Genomic DNA, 27,164 nt, shown 5'->3' with positions numbered 1-27,164 from the left:
AGCAAGATAATGAGCAGAGCTGGTGTTAATCATTTACTATGCAACTCTGAAAAATGAAAATTTTGCATATCTTTAGCACTGTTGGGGAAAATAAATTCACTCGTAATGCTAATGGTCTATTGGTATAATTTTTAAAAAATGCTATCTGTTACTCTGGAGAAATTCAATACGTTCATATGTTATGCTAAAAGCTAAACTAATCAATATATAATTATACATCCATATGTACATATGTATTGAGTAATCAGAAATATTTGTTATCTGTAAAGATGAAAAATGAATTTGATGGTGGTCACTGCCATAGGTGACTACATATTTGTTTATGAATAGCCCTTCAGGTGAATATATTCCTCATTTAAGCACAGTACAAAGTTTACTTTTTAAAACAGGCTCTCAAGAATACCGAATGAGTTTGATCTCGTTCCAGGTGGTCAGGGGTTTACAAATACGGCACAAGTTGCCATAGCCTTTGCTGAATAATATTTATTTTAAGGATTTACTGTAACAGTTAAATTAGTATAGGGTTTAGTGTAACTAATTTAGAGAATTTAAAGATTAGATGCCCTTTAACTTGTCTCTGTTTATACAGCTCGGAATTGGGATGTGTTCTGCCTGGCATGCAGTCTGCTGATTTTTAGGATTACTATTCTCCATTTTTCAGTTTCCTGCTGAACTACTATACTGTTCTGTATCAGATTGTCTCTGAAGCCTTAGCAGGTGTTCTTCACGTATATCTGTACGTGTTTGGTGTAGTTACTCATCAGGCAGATAAAAGTGACTTTGGGTACCAGATGCTGAGTGAAGGACTGAAAAATATTTTTAAGTCTATCAATCTCTGGTTAAATCTGGACATCTTTCTCTCCTTTTTTTTTTTTTTTTTTTTCCTCTTTTCTCTCCCCCCTCGTCAAGAGGTTCTCAGGAACAAATATCCATTACTTCCTGGGAACTAATGGATTTAGTGACTTTTGGCTTTTGGATCATGGAGAAACTGTTAGTTGTATAAGATGCCAAGGTTGGTTTGGGACTTTCTTGCTGCAGAAAAGGACTATGTATTTTTTTACCTGTTAAGCATGCGCTACTGAATGACAGAAGATAGGAAAACAAGAAGCTGTCAGGAACTTGATTTATATATAAGTTTAATTATCTATCAAAAAAAAATCAAGGAAAGTGTGGATCTGATGAAGAGAGGTAAATCTTAGTATGTGTGTTTTCTAATTGTGGCCTCTGTTCTTCAGAACTGTCGTAAAGGATAGGAGACTTTCTCTGCGCTGTCAATGACCCGAGTCTTTTCTGAATGACGCACACGCTCTGTCATTTGCCTGTCAAGGAGAGATGAACCTCCAGTTTAAATGGAAGGGCTTAGACTTAATTGTGTGCCAGTGGACCATATACTGATGTAGGTGATGCTACTGGCCGCTTTCCCCATCATAACTTCCTTGTAATGCAACACGTGGCCAAGCAATATTTTCTTCTTTCTGTTCTAGGAGATTGGTTGGTTTGCTTGTTTTTCCCCAGCTGCTAAAACTAACTCATGTTTATCACTGATAGTGTTTGTAAGGGTTGACTAGAAATTCATCTTTGCATCTGAGAATCATGGTTTCCCTCTAAGTAAGATTGAGAGATGGATGCAGACTTGCAAAATCTTTTGAGGTACACAGGTATGGAATATCTCTAGTTCAAGGGAGAAGTAAAACAGGGAGTAATAGAAAAGTGGCTATGAGCAGACCAAGGAGGAAAAAAGATTACTGCCAAATTAAATTAGAATATTGAAAGTATGGAATATAGACAAGACTTTGGAAATGAACTAGGAATTTGGTCACTGATAATCTGTTTTTCTTTGCCCCTCAGACCCCCTATTAATTTCTCTTCCTTTTTCCTTGAAAGAGAGTAAGATGAGGCTTTTCTATATAGAATACTTGAAATATGCTTGTGCTTAAATAACACTGGAACAAGCAGTTGAAATCCAAGGAGGGTGAGTCATAGCCTTTTAGACCTCCTTCTCAGGAACACGCGTGGCTTGACTAAGATTTTCTGTTCTTTGATGTGGTGGAAGAGAAAGGAAGGGAGAAGGATACTGTAGTTTTAAGACAATTTTTAGCACCTCTAGTAGAAACAAGCGCCATGAAGCTTGGTGACTTCTGAAATGTTCTGCCACCGTAAGCATGAACCTCCATCATCGAGGTCGATAATGAATTTGACTGTTTCTTTACTGTGGGCTAAATTCCAGGCTCTGTTGTTACTCTATACTGCACTCCGTTTCTTGTCCTTGTTGTTATGCTCATTTATGCCAGAAATAGAATGCAGTTTGACAGCTATCACTACAAGTGCCTGTGGACATCATATACAAGCCAAATGCTAGATGGTGATAAATGCGTTATGATTAGACCTTGGTATCTAGATCATATGTGAAACCAACACTTGTTTGCTCTCTTCTTCAGTAAGTAGGTTTGCATTGATTTAGTGATACATTGGAAACAAAAATATCAAATATTTTTAAAATGAATACTTTCAGTTTAATGTGACTTGTTGTTGGGATGAAATCCATCCTTTCTGAATGTTTTACAATCCTACTTGTAGCGATGCAGCTACAAAAAGGTGAGAAGAAATGCTTTGTTCCTGCTTATCAAAGTGATAAGAAAAAGCAGAATTCTTTGGCCATCATAAATATAAGAGCTACAGACATATGTAGCAAAATATGTGAAGAATGCTGAAAAAGAAGATTCCATTTTAACTTTAAAAATACTCAAAAGGATTTGCTTGTTCGCTTCTGTCAATGAGTGCATCCTAGCCCTCCTCCTTCGGCACAGGCTGTATGAAAAGCAAGGGCAAAGATGTGCCAGGTGGTCTTGGTCCCTTCTCTGCTCAGAGTTGTATCCCAGAACAGGGAAGAGTGAGGTGGTCATGCATCGCGTTTCTAAACATCTCCTGCTGAGGGGATCCATGGAGATGCTGATAGCATTTAGTAAAACGACCCTTCTCCAGTGGAGTTCTTGAGTGGTAACATTGGCCATCCTGCAGGCAGCTTCCTCTCCAGCACAGCTCCTTGGGACGTGACAAAGACTGGATCTCCAGTGTGTAACGGGGTGGTGTTGTACCAGCTTCACCCTTAGGCGCAGCAACTGTAGCATGTTTGATAAATCTAGAGGTGAACTGATGCTGTAGCTGAGCACAGCGTTCCTATTCTCCAGACTGGTGGGATTTATTAGGAAAAATGGCAGTCTTAGTTGTGAATCCCTGTGTAAGAATGTTTGTCACTCATGTCCTTCATTTATGTAATGTTGTGATAAAGGAGACTTAATAGCTATGAATTTGAAGTTCAGTGTCGGTGCCATATTTACTAATTTGTACCTTACCTTCCTCCATACCCCTGATTACAAGCAGTAATATTAGGTAATTACTTTCACTAGCCTTAAATATACTTACAGTTTTACAAACTATGCTAATTTTCACCAGGGCTGTTCAAACACATTTCCTGAAAAGTAGGATGTCTTTTTAGTATAGGTAATGGTAAATTCTGAATGAGTTGTCAGCACTGTTCAGATTTGTGAAGTTCTGTAATAGGTATTCAAAAAGGTGGCATCAATGCCAGGTAATACCTATATTCTGAAATGTTGTGAAAGGGAATTTTCATACTTCTGTTTGTACTTGGCACTGTTCAGTTTTGATTTGCAAATTGTGTATATCTTTTTTTTGCATTGGTTTTAATTTTGAATGACTGTATCAAAACTGTTGAAGTCACCTTATTTGGAATGATTGTCCTTTTGCTCTTGAATTATGATAAAGGCTTGCACTTGGTGTGTCTGCCCCCATGCAAAAAAAAAAAAAAAAAAAAAAAAAATCCAGATTTTTTTTTACTCTGGACAAGGAGGTAGAAATCTGGCTATGTCTCTGGTTAGGAAGTCTTCAGACTTACTAGGTGGAAGTCAGAGTGCATTAGATGTACTTTGTTCCTACTCATATTTCCAAGTGGAATTTCCTAGATGGATGTACAGGAGTCTAAAGCATAATGAGATCTAAATTAAAGAGATAACAGGATGCTTTCAGCACCCGTCGAACCTGGTTTGCTATGAGAAGTGAGAATTTCCTTCAGAAAACATGTAAAAATGGGGTGTGTAGGAGAGTATTTAGCCAGGGATGTTGTAATCGGATGCTAATTTCTTCCACATCTGTTGTCTTTTAACGTCTCCTAGAGGTGCCTGCAGTATTGGAGTTCTTCCCATGAATGGCTCTTCTAGTATTGTGTAAGCAGACAGGGTCAGGTAATGAACACAAAAAAGGGTACTTTAGATCTAGTTACACAAAATCTCTCCTTGTGAACGTAAGTATGTTGACGTTATCAGCAGACACGTGTCCATTTTGTATTGCAGAAATGTGCAAGTTCAAAGAGGCAGAAAAGTGTGATAAGAAAACCTGGCACGAACAAGCAGATTCCACTGATGCATGAACACAAACACACACCAGCTCACAGATACACAAATATTCTGAGGCAAAAATAAAATAGCTTTTTGGCAGATTTTATTCACACTTAAATGGCTAATTGCCCAACCTGGCGCTGGCAGTATTACAGAGATAATATTTTTTACAGGGTGAATTCCTCAGCAATGTCTCCGATATCCTTCATGTGAATATTTTTTTTCTTTAACATCATACATAGAAGTTTAGCCATTTTTTAAGATCAACATGTATTTCTGTTCAGTACAAGGAAAAACATGTACATTGAAAGCTGCTTTGTGTGCTTGGACTAAGTACAGAAGACAGGGTTTTTATGTTAAGACAAATAATTTCATATGCCTATTGCTATTTTTGTAGGATCCGTTTTCAAAACTACTACGTAGTAGATGAGAAGAGAGGTCTGGGGACTTGCCAACATGACTATTCTGTATCGTGGAGATTTAAATAGAAAATGTAAGGTGCTTCCCTTTTTGTCGTTACTGTTGGAATGCAGTAGCATGGCCAGCTGGTGATGGGTTAAGGGATCAGCTTATAGAAATTTATCGTTCAGGGGGCTGAATGGCTCAGGGGATTAGTAATTGGATACAAATCCTGTCACCTCCAGACTGTCTGTTCCCATGCAGCTCATCTTGATACTGACCACAACTTGTTACTGTCTGATGATTTTCTGATAGCTTCTTTTTTTTAAAAGTTTGTTTTTTCTTCCTTGAATAAAAGTCACCATCAGAAATGGTACTGATGCTTGTTGTCACATTGAAAAAAAAATAAAAAAATCACAGCTGAAAGGGCATGGAAAATGAATTTAAATAATAGCAACTAAAATTAAAATTGGGGAAAAACAGAGGGATGTTAAGAATTGCAGACCAGTGAACTGTAAGTGCAGGGCAGATTGAAGTTATATTTTAGAATACAACTCTCAAGCACAGTCATAATGCCAAGGCAACATAGTGTTGCAAAGGAAAAATATTTCCAAATATTTATACATGCATGCAGCCTACTTTGTGTAAGGCAGTGAGCAAATATAGCTAGTCTGGATATCCATGCATCCTTTAACAAATTCCTTTATAACAGGAGAATAAATACGTAGCTAATTGTGGCTTTAGAGTTATGTTATAGATTAGAGATTGATGAAATAGAAACGTTTTAGATAGATTAAGTGTGTCATATCACAAAACATGCCATAGGCATACTATAGCTGATGTGCTACTGTTTAAAAAAAAAAAGGGGGGGGGGGATCTCTCCAGATTGTTCTACTGAAACCATTGATTGTTCCACTGAGGCAGTTTCTCCATTTCATAATGTCTTACCCTGCACCGATCAAGCTGCATCTTTGGTATTTTATTTTTAAGGGTGCAAAATGAGTCCTACAAATTATGCACGGGACAGATATGTCATCTAGTCAAAAGAAAGGAATTCCTTTTTCTTCTAAAATCAGTTTTCTCTTCTGCTGTTGGACTCTCCAAAGGATGTGATCAATATGTCAGTGTGCTTCACAAGAAGTTCTCTTGTTGAACTCGTGCAGAAGATAAGCGCTTGTTGAAATTGTATTGGTAGAGAAATTGCTGTCGTTTATATTTAATGGGGTCATTCATACATTTAAGGTCCTCGTTACGTGACGTTCCGTGTGTCCTCCAGTTCTCTCAAATATATTTCAGGACTGTATGGGAGGTGCTCAGGTTGTCCGCAGCACTGTCCCTCAGGAGGAACTAAATTGTACCATACGATATCAGAGGCGTTCAACTCTTGCTAGGTCAGTAGTCTCGAAAATGTTATTTCAAAAACTCTATTTGTGATAAATTTAAAAACATTTCAATAAAATAATAATAAAAAAAACCCAACAGGTGGGTTTTTTTGAGGATCCTTGGAGCCTGTATTTATTGGAAATCATACTGTCTGTACAAAAAAGACAGTTGGTTTTTATTTTTAGGTGGAATTTTTAAATGAAACTAAATGAAGTTTAATGGCTTATAACATTGCATGAATTTGTCAAAACTGTTCAGCTGGATTGCTACACAATGAATACTGAAAACGTTCTGGTTTTTAGGCTTATAATAGCCTACAGCCATTCAAAAGTCAAAATGTTATTTGATGATTTCAGAATGATAATGAAATTATTATTAATAGCACATATATTAATCTTAATGATATATGTAAATATGGGCAAATGTAAAGCTCTGTTGACACCAAAAAGATTATTCTACTGCTGAAAGTAAACCTGGGGTTAAATTTCAGTGATCAAGCATAAAACAATCTGCTCTAAATGCATCAATAAAAAAATTTCTGATTAAGTTTAAAAATGTATGCAGGCTCTGTAGATTTGAAGTGTTTGCTAGTAAAAAAAAATGTTGAAAAGGAAAGTATGATTATATCTGCTTTTAAATTAGCAGAAAATAGTAACAGACTGCTCTGATTAAGTAAAAAGATGTAAAAGGCTTTGTTTCATTATTATTATCTTGATTTGATATATTATCATATCTAATAAATGTATAAGGGGGGGGCTGGGGGGAGAGGGTAGTAGCATATATCATTCTCCACTCTGGATTCGTTTGGGTAGTAATTTGATTTGACTGGCTTCATTTTTGGTTTTGTGCTTTCTGTTCTTTAAGTTAAAACGGCTCTTCTCTTGTAAAATGCATGTAATTATTTTTTTTTTCCTATTTGATGGTCTTAATCAAGCCGTAATATGTTTTTCATGGTTGCTTTCTTTAATGCCAGGGTATTTTTTTAGGAAAGCAGCAGGTTTATGTCTAGGGAACGCAGGAATTTCTTGTCTGTAGTTATACGCAGTAAACAGCATGATACATTATTTTTATCTTAATATCTATCTTTGAAAAGCTAAATTCTGCTGGTAGGGTATGATCTGTATATTGCAATGTGAAAAAGAGAGAGTGAACTTTATTATATGGGAGAATTTCATGGCATTTTACCTGTTGAGGGCCCTGTAGAGCCAGAAGTATAGTACAGTGACTTGACGAAGTGACAGGCAGTAGCAGCCGTGGTGTCACTGTGTATTATCACCTCATGCTAGCTGGAAGCACTCCCTGAAGCCGATCTAGGTTGTATAGTCCTAGATGAGGTCTTCATGGGTGCTGACCATAAAAAGTTCATCAAAGTAATGAGGCGAGGCGAGAGCTTGGCGCTCATGGGCAGAGCTCAGCACCAAGGAGTGTGAACCGGCTCCAGCTGTGACAATAAAACAGCAGGTGGCTGCTGTCATTAGGGGTGGCAGATGAGGCAGGGGACTAACATTCAGCCCACAAAACTCTCATTTGTTAGCCATCGCCACTGTACCATGCAAAATAGCTTCCATCTCAGTCAATTTTACTTTGCAAAATATTACACAGTCGCCATAAGAAAATTAGAGCCTTGGGTTTACAGGTTCCTTGGATCTTATTATCAGAAAACTCCATGCTCTCAGGTTATGTGGAAAATTGGACTTTTTTCTCCCCTGAACAGTTTGAGGATCTTTACAGTAATTTTCTAATAGTATGTTTCCACCCAGGCATGTGTTTATTGGTTAATATTTTGGACTATTTTGTTTGTAACTCTTTATAAAATCAATTCTATCCATCCATTCAGCTAGATGTTGCAGGTAACATTGCCTACTGTTCAGTGCTATAAAAGTTGCACTCTGATCAGACTATTTCTGTCACCATGTCTGTCCAGGTACAAACATTTCATGTCATAAATAATGTTTATTTACAATTTCTCAAATCAGCAGAACCCCCAAAACCATAATAGCCCTTTGAGGTTTTGTTTGTTTGTTTGTTTGTTTATTTTTGTTTATAACAAATGCGAAAGCATTTTGTATGTATTTAATCTTTGCAGAGCATAATTTGAACCGCCTAGAATTTGAGGCTTTTCCTGGCTGAAAGCCATCCTGGGGTGATTCAGCCCTTCTGATGCGTAGGATGCAGCCAGCCTTGTAGCCTGTGGGTCTCCTGGGTCAAACAGTGGGGAGCTGCGTCTCGCTCTGTCCCAAGTGAGAGCCATTTGGCTTCCATCGCGTTACAAAGCCAAGCAGAGAGTTGTGTGTCGGTGGTTATAAGCTCTGTTCCATAGCTGCGAGCGACCTCCGGGAAATACGGTGTTTTCAGGCGGTCATTTGGACACGTGTTTTTGTGTACACGTGCCTCAGTCGTGAACATATCTATTAAATTTCAATGCTCTAACAAGACTGCATTCATGAAAATCAAATGTGATGCAACACTGAATAAAAGGGAGCACCACCACATCTGCTGGTACCTGTGTCGCCTTTGCTGTCAGGTTCCCCTCCTACTGAAAGTGGACCTGTGGGATACCATCATTTCATGCTAGCCCTTGAGATAAGGCTTTATGGGGATGTGGTTGCAATGACAGCAAGGATCAGAAAAGGAAAAAAACCCTTTAATTGAAGCTTCAATTCAGAAAGACATCGAGACTGAAAATATTTTTTCTTCTAAAGAGATGCGGTTTATGACTCTATAGGACCAGGTTGCTAATTTGTATACAAAAACTGAAGTGTAATTTATCCTGTTAGTAACCTACCTCAGAAACTTGGTTAGCAAGCTCAGAAAAAGCTGAATTCCTTTTATTTCATCTTTTCAAATAATTTATCAGTTCTCCTTTCTTTTTTAGATAACATGCCATAAGCTTTTGTTTGCAACAAAACTGATTTCTCCTTCTCTTTTTTGTTCATAGTACACTCAATGTGTGTATGTAAGTATATCCAGGATGTTGAGATCAAGGATGTTCTTTTTTTTCTTAATTCCATTGGGCACCTATGTAGCTCCCATCTCTCTCATGCTTGATTTGTGGCCAGAAATGGTCAGAGTTAATCTCAGCTGCTGGCTGGGACTGGGATATTCTTTGCCAGAAAACATCTTCTGCTGTGTCACAGATATCATCTTTATGACTGTACTGATTTGTCTGATCTATGTTCCTTTGGTTTTCCCAGACTGATAACAATCTTCATATGTAGTGCATGCAACATCCATACTGGACTGCAAGAATGGCTTTTTTTGTGCAAAACATCCTTCTAAATTTAGTAGGGTTTCTTATTCTCTTTATTGCTTCAATAACAATTATATCTCAGGTGAGTACTTTATTGATCCCCGTAGTCCTGGCCTTGGACTTCTGTGTCTGAAGTGAGTCCTGCTGGACATCACAGGCAAACCTAAGAAACACCAGACTTCCCGCTTGGCAGCTTTGGTGACTAGTAATTCTCCTGCTAAGTCTGTGGCTGAAGTGGTGAGAGGTGTTACCGTTTGCTCATGGGATAAGTGGAGTAACGTCACTGTTACCACCTGGAATTCTCATTTGGATAGACGTCCATGCTGCTTTTAATCGGCACATCATCTGCACACCCTATGATTTAGTGCCATAATTGAGAGAGTTTTGTAGATCTGTAGTACTTGTAGAGTGCGTAAGAGTCTTTCTGGTCTGCGTATCATGGTTTCGTCTAACAGTCCTTCTTAGTTCCTTCAGCCACCCTCCTCCTCCTCCTTCAGTGGAAGGGTTAGGGTTAGGGTGGAAGGAGGAGGAAGATGTTGCAACTCTCAACTTTTGGGGTGAGTTGGGGATGGCTGTGATGGGAGTATCTGGAGAGACTGAAACGCCAGTTGAGATTGAAAACTCCGAGCTTCTATTTATGCTCAACTGCTAAGGACGATGTCTTTTAACAAGGAAAAATCAAACATTAATCAAACATACTAGCCAAGCATTAGGTCTACAGTATGGTTGGTTGGTGTTTGGTGGTTCTTAGTCTCTGAGGTAGTGATGTCCAGGCTTGAAATGCCTTGACAAGGAAAGCCAGAACCAAGGTGCGTGTCCTCTTTTTTCCCCTGTGCTGCAAACATGTTTATGTGCATCTAAGTACTGGATTAATTTTTCTGCACTGAAACCAATCTGATCCAAAGGATTACCTTCTTTTTACCTTGGCTGGAACCAGTCTGTTCTGATTTGACCAGACTGTTAAAGGTTCATCCATGTGGATGGTATTTTTGATGGGTACAGATTAGGTCCTGCTGTCATAGTTTTATTATTTTTATGCAGTTACCGCCACTTTGGCAAACAGAAATTCTGAAGTATTTTGCTTTCTACCTTAAGTCAAACAGTCTCACAGAATGCCTGGTTGTAAGGCAAAAAGGATATGTTTTACAGCTGAATTTAAGTCTCAGGAATAAACAAATCATCCAGCACTTGCTTTTCTATGTCAAGCAAAGACCTAGGGCAAGATTCTCACTACTCTAACAGATCAAGCAGACTGCAGAGTCTTAGCTCCAGCCACCATCTATCACCAGCAGCATTGTCAAATTGCGGGTAAATTGTCAATAAAAATTGTGTATGCCTTCTGATTGTGTATGACTTCTGAGCAGTTCAGTCATCAGATAGTGACCAATTTATTCATCTCATTCCTTTCTTTGTACCTCGCAACTTTGCAAAAGACCACAGGCGCTGTAGCTGCTGGATTGACTGAGTTATATATGGTGGCACTGCTACTGCAGGCCGTATATGTTTTCTAGCCCACAATCTTCTATGTTTAGATTTGTTTCAATTTCCTTTAAAGACAGGCAAGAGTATATTCTTTTGATGACAAGGATTTCACTCTCAAGATAGCTCTCCCTGTAGAAGCTCTGCATAAACCTGGTAACTCAGTCTGCAGTGCTATTTCTGAACAGTTAGGAAGAAGCTATAACATCAAAAGTGACTTTTTGTTCAGGAAGAAAAAAAGATTAAGTATATTTGTTTGGCTCTATCCATTCTACTTTTAAGTATAACCTCGTTGAAACGTCCTTATTTTGAGGTAGTCTTACAGGCTGTTTCTTGCACTTTCAATATACATAGGCTTTGCTCCTTAGAATCACTAGGAAGCTTTGTACGGACTGTCTGCAGAAAGTCAGATATTTCAAAACTCCTCTTGGGGCAGTTAGAGATGTGGTTGACCTGACGTTCCCAAAAGGTTGAATCTACTTTGAAGAACTTCCCATTTCAAACATTAGTCTGTTCATCCTGCTGTCTCTTTCCAGGTGTGAGACGATGATACGTGGAACTGATGCCCACTGCATCAAATTCTATATCTGAAATCCTGATGGTGCTAGGAAATGGCCTGTCTCCCAACTCGTGATCCACTCCAATGTCTGAAGAAAGGGAGGGAATGGAAAAGGGAGGGACCAGAGTTCTGTGAATGTTGGATGTATGTAGTATGAAAAAAGAGGGGACATAAGCAATTTCTCAGTGGCGAGGTTGGTCACGATGCTTACGGCTGTAAACCTTCATTTACATTTAAAGCATTCCTGCAGCCTCATTTAGCATAACAAGCATGTTCTCTGGTGGGGTCCTGTTTCTGGATGTTGGCAGTAATCCTTTAGATGCAAGGCATTCCCAACACTGAGTCTATGGTTGCATTCCAGAATTTAGGCAAAAAGGTTCTCCGTTGTGGTAGACTGAAAGGTTGATAGCAGCACGACAGAAAGCACATTGTGATTGTCATCATCTTTTTTTTATTTTCCTTTTTTTTTTTTAATGTACTTTGTGCAGCTGTTAGATTACCAAACACCTGTTAGAGGTGACAGTTACAGATGTTTGATAACCAATGAAAATTAATAGAACATGTGATTCTTTTAGCTTAGAAGTGATTTGGTAAGGTGTGTTTAGAAATGTAATTACATACTGCTGCTGTCTACCATTATCACTTAACATTCATTAACTCCTCTGAATATTGAAACAAACATTTCTTGTAGCGGTACTAATTTTCTCTTATATTTGTAAGGTGATTTCCTGACAGAGTGAACACCTTCTGACTTCAAAGTTTTTGCCACTGTTCAGCTAATTTTAGTCCACTCGTTAAGCAAACAAAATGAGAGCCATTTGTTTATTTACAGTTACCAGTAAGCACAATAAACAGTCTCCTCTTTATTTCAATTTTTTACTAGCTAATACTTTATTTGATTCTGACAGAATCGTGGATATTTAGACAGACAGTAGATCAATTCATATTCAATAGGAAAATTCAGGTTTAAAACAAAAATAAAATATGTTATTACATTTTATTTTGTTTGAGAAGAATACCCAGCAACATATTGTTGAAGTAGACTTGTTATTTTTAGTAATGGTGCATGAACAACCTCAGTTTCATTTCTAAGTGTAGGTGTTTGGGGAGAATTATAAGGCACACATTTCCTAAAACTGATTGCGTTTTTTTCGGGTTTTTTGTCTGACCTGTTTCACTGGTCATTAATTTTTAATCTATTCATAAATGATATTTAGCTGTGAATTGTAGAGCCTTCCTTGTTCCAGATGTTTGTAGGGTGGGGGCAGTGACGGGATGCTGCCACTTGAAACTCTCCCTTGTTCGTGTAAGGTGTTGTAAGGTTCCATTGGGAAAGATCTGCTTCTTGTTTTCAGAGAAATCCTCTGCTAAATCACTTGAAGCTGACTACAGTATTTCCTTTAGTTTGCATGCTGTTATGGCTTGAAACAGCAGGCACGACCTTCTGGTGGTGTTTTGTTATAGTATTCTGAAATGGGTAGTGCTTTGGGCCTTGTTCTGTGCATTCTTATGCATGCACGTCTGAAAGTGTATTGGCAGTGTTTTATATGGTCCAAACTATATTTCTTATGTTATAGTATCATGATGCATCATTTACAGAAATACTTACCCACACAGTAGTGTTTAATTGTGCGATCCAACCTACGTGCTTTGAGCCACATGGTAAGAGTCTTTTGAACTAACTAAGTCCTATTTTCAGCAGAGACTTAGCCATTGCACTGCTTTAGTGCTTTTCTCCCTCCTTTAAGGAGGCAAAGTCTATGATCTCTGGAAACTGTTGTCAGTGCACGTAAATTGTACCATATTTGCTGCATGCCATGTGAACGGCTTTTTATTGTATCTCCAAATCTGAAAGTTCCCAGTTACACTCTTAAGTTTCCTCTCACCTTTATGTTAATAACAGTTATCCCTGTCTGGACTTGGCTTATTCATGCATCTGCTATTGAAGGGTACTTCTTAAAAAAACAACAACAAATAAACACCACAAAAAACCCCAAATCAATAAAATTCAGAACGGACCTGTAGCCAACTTATAGGAAGCCTTTCTCATTTCAGTTACAAAATAAGTAACTTCAGGTGAGACACACAATAGCAAAAAAGTGAGTTCCCTCATGGGGGGAGGAAAAAAACGTAAATACTGCCAGTGTACTCCTCTTTTGCCACAGTTCTTGCACTGACAGACTGAGTTTCTTTCCTGGATGGTTTACATTATGACATATATCTCTCAAAAGAGAGATGGTGAGAGGACTCAGCAACTTCGGACATCAAGATGTCTCCAAGCCAGCTTGAGTAGAACAGTAGAGACTGTTTTCTGTTTTATTTAATTTGCTCTTCCTTTGTACCCAGGTCTCTTCTGCCAGAATATGTAAGAGTAGATAATTGTGCCTATTGCGACTACTTTGACCATGTGGCTAATAATTCTTTCACATCTTGAGGGACACAGACTGGTGGCAGAAAGCAAGAATATGGTGAAGGATGTCTCTCTCTCCTGGTTGATAGATGCAGGAATATGCAGGAACAACATAGTCGATTGATTGATAGTGCGCAACTCATCCATAATGATCCGTCTGATATAGCAGTAAATTATTCTTGAGATTGACGCAGGTCATTGAACACCACGTTGACAATCCTGTTGTCTGTCATCCTGCGCAAAGCAAGTCAGGAACAGTAGCTGCTGTGATACTCAAAGTCTACCTTGGGTGCAAGCCGTGTACAAGTGTTCCACTACTAGAAGTTGTGGTCTTCTGCCTTCATTTTTTTTTGTTGTTGTTGTTGGGCACCTGGTCTTCATTGCTAGCTCATTACAAGTAACAGAAAAATGAGTTGAGATATTTTTAGAAGAGAAGATTGTAGTCTGTTGCACTGATTTCATATTGACATAAAATTCATTTTTGAAAATGTTGGGTTTTGAACTTCAGCAACAAAACATCTCCATGGAAAAGTTGAATAGTTAATAAATAATTAAGAAACATTCCTGATTGTTGCATGGAGAATTGTAAAAAGAAATGCAAACCTTCAAACTTAAGGTAGAAAGGCTAATAATTCTTAATAATTCTCAGAAATTTAAAAGTTACATTAGTCTTCAGGTTCCATGAATTACCATGATGTTCTTGCCATGGTACTCTGGTTCTTGTCTTGTTAGCGATGGCAAAGTTGTCCTCATTTACGTCTTTCAGTTTCTCTTTTCAAGAGAAAAAGTTTGCATTTTTCAGTCTGCCAAGTTGCTCACACTTGAAGATGAGGAGGAAGGAGCCACATATGCCAAATCCATGCATTGTACCTACCAGTTTAACTGTGAGTGTTAGTGAAGGGTGGAGCATAGCATAGCCATATCCTTCTTTAACACAGGGGGTCAGCAGGGAGCATGAGGCGGTGCATGACACTACTCTCACCATCACAGACTGAGTGATTACGCATGACTTGTTAACCTTCTGAAATGTTATTGATTTTATTTTTTTTTTTAAACTTAAGAAGAATAACCATAACCGTTAGCTGGAAGTAATAAGACCTGCTTCATTTGGCTGCTAAATGAGTCAGCAGGAAAACCTCAGCTTTCCTATGTAGGGTTCTAGGACTTGACGTCCTGTCACAGAGGGCATGAAGTTTTTCAGATTTCAGATTTGGATGTTTTACACACTAGACTTCGCCCTGCCAGATATTTACTTGAACCTGACATCTTGTCACAAAGGGCATGATGCCTTTCACACTACTGGATATCTTCCACACCAGGCTCTGCCCTGCCAGATACTTTCTTTTAAATTGAGTCCCTTGCGCGCAGTCATGCAAGAGAGTTATCAGCGCTCCAGTCTGGACCCTTCAGAATCAGCAGACATCCACGAATGATGGACTTGAAGAAATTCCCAGGAATTTAGACTTTTGATGCATGGAAAATAAGATTACTTGTTCATAGAAAACCATTGCTTTCTGGGCAGTTCTGTGTTTTCCTCTACGCTTTTGTTCCTGAAGCGGATCTGCTGAATACAAAATCCTGACAAAGAGATGAGAGTTGGGTAGCAACTTTTTATATAGTTTTGAGACTTTAGAAACTTGAAGTTTTTTAAGTTCATGTAGGCTCTTTATGTACTATTTCACTAAGTGCTGATTTGAATATATGAAGTCTTACTTTTATGTGTAGAACATGTACAAATCTGAAGTACATGCAAAAATCTGTAATTACATATACCAGTTTTATTGAACATTCCGAAATATGTGTGAGTCCTGATCTTCCTTGAGAAACTGCAGTATTTCTTTCTCTTACTAATTGATACCCCTGTTGGCATGACTCCACTCATTCAACTACAGACAATTAGGATTTGCAGCGTGTTTCAAGACACAGTAAAGAACAAGAGCACTTCATTCACATAATAACAAACATTGAATCCATGTTGTTATTTGCTTACCCAAACATACTGTCCCCCCATGATCCATGCAGCTTGCCTTGGTTTTCTGGTTTCTTGCCTCAGGTGAAGATATGAGGACAGAAATTCAAGCACAGATCATGGAAAACAAAAACTGATGAAGACAGAATAATATTTGATTTCCTCATATTCTGTGATGTATAGAAGATTAAGGGATCCTTTTTCTTATTATTCCTTGAACTTGTCAGATCTCCCAGGTGATTTATCCAAAATGGTAAACCATTCTGTCCTTTGAGTGCCTGAAATCTATGATAAAACCAAGTACTAAATATTAACAATTGAAAAATAGTAGCATTCTTTTCTGCTGTTTTTTTTTGTTTGTTTTGTTTGTGGGTTGATTTTTGTTGTGTGGGTGTTGGTTTGGTTTTGTTTTTTTAAAGAATTTCAAGGAGCTTTTTAAAACATCCTGTGTACTTGGGGTCTGCACATGTCATTCAGTAGCTTACCTGTATTCTCAGAATTAAATTCGTGTATAAAGAGGTGCTGGACAGTTTTAAGGAGACGTAAAGGATATTGAGAATATGAATAAAGGGTTATTCATTGTTATTCTCCCAGACTTTTCTGCCATCATTGAACATTGTTGTCTGTAAGATAAATTTTCCAAGAGCAGTTGCCGAGAGCAATGTATCCTCTGAGAAGTGATTTAAAATTGCTCTTCAACTGCTGGATACCTTGTTTGTAGAGTCCCGCAAAAATAAATTTTCGTGCTGGTCCTCCTCAGCAGTTATGTGCAGTTACAAGATCACTGGTCTGTTGACATGGCTTCAAGTGACTTTCTGGTAGAGGTAAGATGTAGCTCTTTCCTTGGAAGTAGGGCAAGGCTCAGTGCTTGGTAAACACTCAAGAAATAACAGATTTCATGACTATGGTCCAGAATGCTTGTTTTGGAATGTGTTTGTTTTTTTAACTTGGCTTTTCACTAACCCAGCAATGTACATATTGAAAAGAAAAGAGCTATTACAGATTCAAAACATAATAAAACTTAGGATCTTTTGCCCTCTCAAAACAGGATACTTCACAGAGCACAATTCTCTCCCTGCAGAGAAAATGAGAGAACAGACAATACATGACAGATTGTTCATATTCCTTGGGTACTGCGATGATAAACATTGTACATGCTGTAGAACTTGTATTACGCTGCAATAAAAAGTGGAAGTAAAGATTGTCCAATATGTTTCTCTATTCACAGAATTAGAAGCCCCTTTGTTTCTTTTGTACATGAAAATGTGCTTTTATAACTGAAGACAAGTCTGTAGAGGCTCCTAAATCAGTTACAGACATTCTCAGAGTGAGTCCAAATACTGTTTGAAGACTGCCGTGGAATATGAGTGGACACGTTCTTACAAAGCCACAACTCTTCTAAAATGAAAACAGAATATTCTGCAAACTTATTTTGGGAAAGGTGCTCATATATTTATGATTGAAAGTTATTCTTATTTATAGTTGATGTGAAAAAAATTGTCCATAGGGAGTTTGGATGCTATTCTAAGGCTCTGTCATTTTTCAACTTGTCTTTAATTTATCCTAAAGTTTGAACATAGAGTGTATAAGAGAGAGGATGTTGCTAGTTTGGAGACAGGGTAGTTGAAAATAACTAAAAAAGTTAAACCAACAGAATGCCATTGCAGGCAAACAAAAACCTACCAACTCACCTTTTTCTACTGCACGAGGAAGCTTCTAGGAGCAGTCTTCCTAACAAATGGAGGGAACTCCCTGTGACCATGACTCTGATGTATAAACCAGACACTCCTGCCTTTCGAGACCTGACCCCGAGGAGAGCAGCTGGACTGTGACTCCTTGTCTTCGTGTGGGTTGGGGATGAGTAAGGCCAGACTGGAGTTTGTAAAACTGGTTCCAGGCCTCTAGTCTGGCCTGGTTTGCATGTATTGGAAACAGCAGAGTCTGGGGCAATTACAGGTTTTTCCTGGTCCCTTTTGATGTCTTTCTGGCATTTGAACATTTCTATTTCCACTAGAATTTAAAAATAAGAAATGAGAAATTCAGCGAAGCCAGAAGTGGTGCTTAATGCAGCTGATGGAAACATTCCCTTTGATTTGAAGACATATTAGAGCAGTGTATCTTGAAAGCATTCACTCCTTACTGGTGCCAGCCAGACTTCCCTTAAGATTCATTTTAAAAGACCATGGCTAAGTCATGTCTGTCTGTCCAGTTCTAGCAATATCTTAGGAATAACTGATTTACCTCAGCAGAGGTACATAATATAGATAAAACCATTATTTTTAGACTACTAAAACCAGTAATTGCATAGAAACCCAGAGCTACTGAATGTACGGAAAACACTTTTTGTGTTTGTTTTGGAAAGCCAGCAAACACCTCTACCACCTCGGTCTTAAAATCACCTGCAGTATTTAGTAAACATAAACAAATAGTTCCTGCACTTCTCTTTTTTTTTTTTCTTTTTTTTTTTTTTTTAGGTTGTCCTCAAACTCAGCATCCCAACCAAGATGTTTAGACTTTGCCTCAATTCTAAGGAAAAAATATCTTTTGTTTCAATAAGGGCTGTCTCTGTTGGTAATGTGTTGGGTTTTTTTTTAAATCCCGTTCTCAATTTCTTATGAAAATAACAACTTTGCTTTTATTTTTAAGGCCTAATTCTGTGAGGTGGGGAGCTGTTCCTGAGCTATGCTGAGCACTGCAGGCTTGCACGGAGGCAGTCTGCGCTCCTCAAGTCTTAAGTCTTCAAGCCTTCCATTAAAAGCTTAAAATGTTAGTAGGCGCTGAGACACACACTGAGTCAGTCTTCATTTTATTTGTGCTGTGTAACAGCAGCAAAATGGTTACTCAGAACGCAGATACAACAGCGAGGAGGCAGCTAACGTGAGATTAATTGCTTCACATTATTAACAAGGCCTTTGTCTTTTGATTTTGCAGAAAGGTACGTCTGTCTGTACCCCCTGCAGTTGTGCGGTGTAAGAAATGTTCAGCTTTTGTTTGGCAGCTTCAAGTACACAGGTTCAAAAGAAAAAAAAACACCTTCCCTAGAAATACTGCGTAGCTGGTTGTGATCTTTGTATTCCGTGTAAATAGCTAAGTATGCCTTTACAACTTCGATTGCACATTGCCCTTTCACAGTAGCATCTATGGTTTTATTTTTCTTTTAGAGAAAAGGGAGAATGGAGGTTTGTAACAGGAAATATAAGTATATACCAAGTTAAAATCTGTTTGGTACCTTTCACAGCAGTGTGGAAATGGTTAGTATTTCTGCCAAGAAGCAAGGGCAGTATGTTTTAAATTCCTTGTGCTGTTATTAGAACACATTTTTTTTAATTGTTTTTTTTACAATTATTTTCTCTATGTACAGTAATTCTGATGACACTTGCATAGTAATGATGGTAACGGTGTGATAGATTATTCACGGTTGTAATGATTATGATGCCATACTTTTAAATTGTGTAGGGAAAAGTATTTAAGATATTTGTGTCTTTTTCTAAAAACTCAGGAAATTGCTGTCATTTAAATAAGGCAGAATTATATTCTTACACCTTAAGGGATGCGCAAGAGAGATTCTCTGTAATAATGTGAAAGTGCCCAAAGTAGATCCGACATGGAGAAGCTACATTAACATATTTGTAAAGGAAAAGTACTGTTTCTTGGCTTTTGTGGCTCTTATACCCCATAGTGCTAGTGTTTTACAGTCTTTCCATTGTCCATTACTGCAAACACGTCCAGATGAATTCAGCGTTTAATGTTAAAAATCTTATAACATGCCAGTTTGATTTGTAGCCCTTCATATCATGGAATGCTAATTAAAATCATATTTTTGCATATGTCATGCCTTTCATGTACATATGCAAATAGAGTCTATTGCCTTTCAGCTATTAGTAATTAACTTTATGAAGGACAGCTGTAATACATAATTAACAAAAATGTTTGCAAGCCCTTTTCACACTGAAAGTTGCAGCAGTAAAATTTTTGCTTATCGAGAGAACCATTTTAGTTTGAAGCTTCAGTCTGATATCTAAATTGTTTGAAGCAGTCACATGACATAATTAAATTGATGTTATGGTCTTATCAGCAGAAGAATGGTACTTGATAGGCTCCTATCTGTTTCATTATGTATGTCACCAAAATTAAAGCAAATTATCTGTGTTTTGTTTGGTAGAAACATAATGCCAGGTAGTCTATATTTTGTTTCTGCTATTGATGCTTTGAACAATGTCTTGCCCAGTTTGAACAATATTCCTGGTCAAAGTGTATTCACGAACATGTGCTTCGCCTTTTCTATCCTTTTTTTCACAAGGCTATAAAATAACTAAGGCTATTAATTTGTTTCTGTGTATATCTCTTTAAATAATTAATACAATGAAGTTTGACCAGACATAAGCAGTGATTAAAGCGTCTGATCTTGCTGTATTTTTGTGTTACCCATTAAAAACAATGGAACTACTTGTATGAAGAAGGGTCGTAGGATGGGCCCATTAGGCTTAAATAAATTTAAAGGTGTAACTAAAACTGTCTTAGTTTATAACATGAGAAAATGTTATTTAGGTAACATAGAACACCTTATACAACATACTGTTAATATAGTGTAATTTGCAAAGGGAAGCAGAAGCAGGTTTTCTGTTCTTTCACCAGCAATGTGTGGTTGTGATTACTTTTCTGTAAGGAAAAAGCCAAGCGACTGCAATCTGAAGACAACCTGTCATTACAGAATAGACTCCCAGATTTAATTCGTAGTCTAGCAGGGTTCTTAAAAGTCCACATTTAAGAATATATGCTCAAGCGCGTGTTCAAAACAGTAAAATACTGTATTAAAAAAACCCAAACAAACAAACAAAAAATCAACACACACCCCCCCCGCCCCCCCCCCCCCCCAAAAAAACCCCCAAACACAAAGCTCTTAATAAAAAAATAACCTTCCTGTGTTTTCTCTTTGTTTGGTAGGGTGGCGTTTGTGATGAAGAAACATTTGAATACTCATTTACTGGGCAAGCATGGAGTTGGCACACCCAAAGAAAGGTAAACTACTTCAAAATTCTTTCTCGTTTTGCCTTATACAATATGTGGAGGCCTTATCTGGAATATTTACCTAACCTAAAATGAAGTCGCCTGGACCTTTAGCTCAACTCCAGCTATGGAGGGAACTAACATCCTTAAGTGGTCTGACAGCGTGGTGCTTATGTCACGAAAAAATAGAAATATTGCTCTAGAAAGCAATTCTATGTAAAATGTGTAGGATTTGCACCTTTTTGGATGTTTTTTTTGGCAGGTGATATTATTTTCTCAAAATTTCCATAGTTGTAACTGTCCCTCCATGTACAAAATGAATTTTTTTTTTTTCCTTGCTGGTCTTGATCCTTATAGGTTTATAAAATGACTTCCCAAGATTTATGTTGATCACTGAGGTCAAAGCCACAGAGGAATCAACAATAAAGTTTCCTCAGTGTTCTTGGGCAGGAACACAGTTCTGTTGGTTTGACTATTTTAAAAATGAATTAATTTATTTTTTCAATCTGCATACAGTTACTTATTTTCAAACTTTTTTTGCAAGCAGGTTGTTTTTTCTGTGGTTTAAAATATAACTATGTTTTACAAACTAAATGGCACTGTGATTGCAGATAAACGCATTTTGCATCAGATTTATTAGGCACATTGTGGCATAGCTATTGCTATTTCATTGGATTTTTGGGGCAATTAAAAACTTTATATGTTTTGGATAGCCAAAAGATGACACATTCTCTTTCCGTCTGGGTAGATGGAGGTATCCTACCTGCAGGGTTCATTGCTGGATGTTTGATGCTGTTTCAAGTATTACTGCCCTGTAACTCATTCTTCCAATGTAGGCTTTCCTAAATAAAGAGTGTTTTCTGGTTTTGATATGAAAGAAGGGGGAAATAAATGATAGCTAGGAGTTGTAGGAGAACACTGCAGAACTGCTCCTGGGTCACGTTCGTTGCTTGTTAAAGAGCACTGGAAATGGTAGTAGATTAGACCTTTTCCTCACAAGTTTGTCACACTTAAATCACCGCGTGACCCAAGAGTAGAGTTGTAAATTAACACACTTTATACACCTTATGTTTGACTAAGCACCTATTTAAGTGGTGCTTATATTTTTAATAAGATTTCCTCTACAGAGTGTTTAACCAGAATTTCCCTAACACATGGTTATTTAAAGAGTTTTAAGATGTTCGGTTTCATCTGAAATATAGAATGACACATCGAAACAACAATTACAGTTTCATCAAAAAAACATATCGTATTAAAGTTTATGCTGGTTATCTTTTGTCATAGTGCAACAATTACAAAAAAATGTTTTGCTCTGGTGGCTTATTTTGTAACTGGAAGCATTCAATACCAATATGTTCTTTTACAAGGGGGTACTTACTGTATAATCATCATAAATACAACATAGAGATAACTTGCGTTACCCTAGTGAATATGTGCACAATAAAGGATACATACAATAGATTTCCAAATATAGTATCTTAGCCTGAGAGGCATATTTTTAGCGATCATCATCTTGAAATGAATTCCTAAACAAGCAGGATGCTATAATCTAAATTGGTTGTTGCTGGCTTTTGTTTGTGTGTTTCTTCTGAAAGCCTTCCGGCTCTTTCCATTTTCCCCATTTCTTCCCGTATTCGTGGAAGGCTTTCTGGCTGGCCTGCCAGCGTGGCGTGAGGAGGAGGAGGGAGGTCCCTCCGTGCGGTGGCAGGTTCATGGCCCTTGCAGCCCCAGCTGCCCGAGGAGCAGAGAACCCAGCTCAGACCTGCAACCTCCCTGCCCCATCTGCCAGCTCAGGCTGTTGCAGCTTCGCCCCTGGGCCAACGTAAACAAGCCATGTTTGGGTGACTTCATACTCTCTTCTTTTGAAACGTCTTCATCCATCTTCTGACTATTTCATATCTACAATACCTTTTCAGCTAGCGCTTCAGCTTAATGTAGAGCAGCATCAAATAGTAGTGTCAGAGCTACAACAAAGTAATTTTCTAGTAGCAGTCCCTTACTGGTGATGATGGATGTTTAAGCCACGTGATCTAGTGCAGTATGTACCAAACTGCTGTTGCTTTCCTTTCCACCTTTCCCTTCCTATTATGAAAGAGCTTGATGCCTTTTAATGGCTTTAGGAACCAAAGAAATCCTTCTTCAGCATGTTAAACAATCACTGTGGGTATAAACATATTATAAATTAAGTTATGTAGTTTTCTTACCTATTTAAAACATTAATGCCTTGATTATAATTTTGCAAGCTTGCTATTTTTTAATTTCTCTAGGACAATATAATCAGTTTATTCTTTATGTTTTGAATTTGATTCTGCCCTCTGATACATTGCATATAATAGCAAATACTAATAGAAGCTAGCTAAATAGGCTGTGACAATTAAATTAATAATGCATTTTATTTGCAAGTGTTTAGTCTTCATGGTTTGACTGATATATGCAAAGATGGTAATTTATTAAAAGTAAATTCATGTAATTGTACTACAGAGTTTGATGGACCAAAAAAAGTTGTCAGCATGACTATCATCAAAAACAGAAAATTGAAATAAGTTCTAAAGGGTGCTTGAAAAAAATAGTTATAACCCATACACCCTGAGAAATTGGTGCCCTTTAAACAAACTTCTCAGAAAGGAATTTTTGGTGACAAACATCAAGATAGTTCTGAGAAGGACAGAAAAAATACATTTACAATTTAGTAAGCAGTACTCAACTAGTGCACCTTGGTTTTGCTGCCTTTTCATAATCTATAACTAGTGCTTTTTTGTATGCATAAAAGGGAGGTGTTTTGGGGGCTGTTGAAGTGTTCACATGTAGAGAGATAGAAAACAAGTATAATTCACAATAAGATTACTGCTAAAACATCTTTTATTTTGAGGTGGTTTTTTGGTTTGGTGGGTTTTTTTTTTGGGGGGGGGGGAGACAAAATTAATTTAAGGGGAAAATACTGTGCAGTTGAAATTCACAGAAGCTTAACAAAATAGCCTTGTAGTAAAATGTCTGCACATTTCAGCCACAAAAACCCCTACTGCCTAGTCCATTATGATCATTACCATTTAATAGCTAACTCAAAAGTGGAATGTTTTAACACAAAAATTCCTCTAAGGTATTTTTTCCTGTTATTGGAGCTGTGATACTGATTTATTGTCAACTTGAATGTGTCTCAAAACTGGCATGTTATCTGCGAAGTCCAAGGCCAGTACATATTTGTACTTCAGTGTCAGTAATCTTCATGGGACCTATAACTATATCTTATTGGCAGGATAAATCTTTGGCTACACCTTTATTGTGTCTAGGAGACAATGTGGTTGAGGACAAGGTGAATGCATCAGTAGTGTTAATGGTGCCAAGTTCTAATTTCTGTTACATCATGATATTACTTAGGCGTAAATTCTGGCAAAACACAGAACAAACAGAGATGTTTCACTATTGAGTTTAAGATGCATGCATACATACACACAAAAATATGAGCAAGAAAATAAAAATAAAATCACGAAGTCATTCATCAGTGAGACTGAATTTTGCCACTATTAAGCACAACTATGGATTTTGAAATTTGTCATATGAAAAATACATTTATCTATCCTTTAGAGGGTTTTTTTGGGGGGGATGACACCATTATTAGTGTACAATATAGTATATGAGACTTTAACTAGAATTTTATCTGATGCATCTGTTTAAACTATTTTTTATATAAATATACCAGAGAAAGGCCTTTTTTTTTTTTTTGAGTACCTCGTCTTCCTTATGAATTTTAAATGATGATTTGCCTCTGAAATAACTTTTTTGTATATGAGTAATCCCATTGAGTCAAATAGGATCATTCATATCTATAGAGTTACATGGAGCACAAACACTTCCTGAACTGGAATCTGTGTTACAAAACATTTTCTGTAAAGGTCATTAATAGTATGTCTGGGTTTTGTAAGGTTGTTCTGGCATTTCTTCATGCGCTTTAAAAATGGGATCGATGTTACGGTGGTAGTATCATTGTATGGAGATCATGTGATTTTGAAGTAATCTTAATTGATTGGAAAAGCTGTGTAACAATTTCAACTGGAGAGCAACAGCTGTAAGTAAATGCCTGTAAGTATGTAGTACCAGCCTAGATAGATACGAGCTGCTTTTTCAAAGAATGTTGGAAGATAGTGTACTTCTAAAACTTGTGTATTTTTTCACAGCTGCTTTGAAGTAAAAAGAGAGGAGTCAAAAAGTGAAAAAGGAGCATGTTGTTTAATGTGCTTGCATAAGCCCCTGTGAATTTTGGGATATCAAATGTTACTAACGTGTGATACAAATATGATAAAATACAGAAGACTGCATGATGTGTCATTATTGAGATTGGCAAGAAAGGTAACCAGGAAAAATGAATAGGAGTTGGTATTTTGTAAATTTTGTTTTATTTTGTAATAAATTGCAGTGTCTTGGTATTTCTGTTTTAAGTGTAAAACTAGAAGTGCATGAAGAGCATCAGTACAACCCTCTTCTATTTAATTGAACCATTAATCCTTCTTTTGAAACATTTTTCTTTCTTTGAATGGAGAAGTTTCTTGTAGTAACTATTTGATGGGCCTGTTTTGGATAATATTGCCCTCTACCTGCAAAGTAAAAAGATGTTACAGCTGATTCTGGGGAAAACAAGTGGTAAAAGTGAGAGTGATGTGTCATACATGCATATATGTATGCAATCATCTTGCAGTAACTTACCCATATTCTGAAAGAATTAGTAAGTTTTACAGAAGGGTTTCCAGTTAGAGGTGTTGGTAGTATGTATGGATACACAGAGGAGAGGCTACCTGTAACCATGGGAGGGTGATGTGCTGAATCTTGTCCTCAAGCTTTGACGTCACCTTTTTCTGCTTCTTGCAAATAACTTAGAGCTTTTCAACGGCAGCCTAACATTACTAGGTTAACTGGATGGGAATGAAAAACTTAATTGATTGTTTCCTGCATTTGGCTTAAGAAGGATCTTGGGGAGTTACAGAATCATTCTTTAGGAAAGGCCTAACGAAGGAAATGTAGCTTTTCCTTGAAGTATTTACTAGTCAGAAGCTTGTGATGGGAGGAGGGGAGTGGAAAGGACTCAACATTTTAGCATTGGTTAGGAGCTAAAGTTTTACCCAAGATCTATGTTAAACTTTCTGTATTTTGGAGGCTTACTTGACCTTCGAAAAGCAGTATTTTCCTGTGGAGTTGAGCTCTGGGCTGGTGCTGTACTGTTTCGGAGCTTGCTGCCCAAGTGCTCTTCTCTGCCTGTGGCGGACCCAAGGAACACGAGGAAGCCATTAGGGTTACCTGAGCTTCCTCAGGTACTCGAAGTAGATGATGTGCTGAAAATTCACAGCTAGCTTTCCTCTTGGCTTGTTGTCTGTACATGCATCATACGTGTGTGCTTCTCTACGAAAAAAAGAGTAGGCAGCCATTTATACTTTTGAAGACTGTTTTCACAAAGACAAGTGATAAATTCAGCATCTTATCAGAAAAAAAAATAACAACTGAAGAATGCAGTAAAAGAACGAAGTTATTTTACTATTGCTTGTTATTTGTTCTTCCTATCAAATCCTGGCAATCTTATAGTTTAGTTCAGAAGGAGGGACGGTCTGAAGTAAGTTTATTTTAGTTGTCAGGTATGATGTGAGATGTTTTGGAAATATCTGTAGTCAGCAACAATCTTCTTGTTGGGAAGGCTTAGCTGCTATGGGCAGAAGATAGAGGGAATGCCTAATGGGATGCACACTGCCCGCAGTGAGCACCTCTGGCTAATTTTAAGCATCGTAACAAGATATAAATGATGATCTCATTGTATTCATAAACAACCAAGTACTGTCTAGAGCCTGGATTATTAGTTTCATTAGCAAGTGTATGCTAATGTTGTCTGTGGATCTGTGAAAGATGGTATGGGTAGTTGCTGAAAGCTGCAGGTTTTTTTCACAACAGTCTGTTTCCAAGGAAAACACAGTTTGTAGTTGCATGCCATCAGCCAAAAAGGAGTCAGCCGCAAACTGATCCCTCCTCTCTTGCAGTCATCTGAAAGTAAGTTGTTCCAGTCATATGTCCCAGCTTGCTTCTTCCACTGTGTAAGTCAACCATGCAGGCCAAGAGGGTAAGGATTAGGATGGCAATGTATCTCTAAATCCCTTTTTGCCTGTGCAGGATTGGAAGCGGAGAGACCTGTCCAGGCAGTTACGCAGAGTATGTTACGCTACTTTGAATTTGTACAGTGTTGTACTTCGTGGCATTTATGGATGTGAAACGTTCCGTGTCCCGGGTGGTATCATGACTCTTAGCTTTGATCAGTCTATAAA

At 37.7% G+C, this 27,164-nt stretch overlaps 1 protein-coding gene across 1 annotated transcript in view; it reads left to right on the top strand.

Annotated features, from left to right (window-relative positions):
- Window positions 1–27,164, top strand: part of ZNF407 (zinc finger protein 407) — a 352,558-nt gene that overhangs the window by 117,193 nt on the left and 208,201 nt on the right. Inside the window, exon 4 of the mRNA XM_063326422.1 lies at window positions 20,806–20,880. Coding sequence (XP_063182492.1) covers window positions 20,806–20,880 — 75 coding nt within the window. The remainder of the gene's footprint in view (window positions 1–20,805; window positions 20,881–27,164) is intronic.

This window comes from Chroicocephalus ridibundus, chromosome 2, assembly GCF_963924245.1.
Source record: "Chroicocephalus ridibundus chromosome 2, bChrRid1.1, whole genome shotgun sequence".
Lineage (NCBI taxonomy): Eukaryota > Metazoa > Chordata > Aves > Charadriiformes > Laridae > Chroicocephalus > Chroicocephalus ridibundus.
The sequence above is the reverse complement of the archived record's forward strand: the minus strand, read 5'-3'. Positions and strand labels throughout refer to the sequence as shown.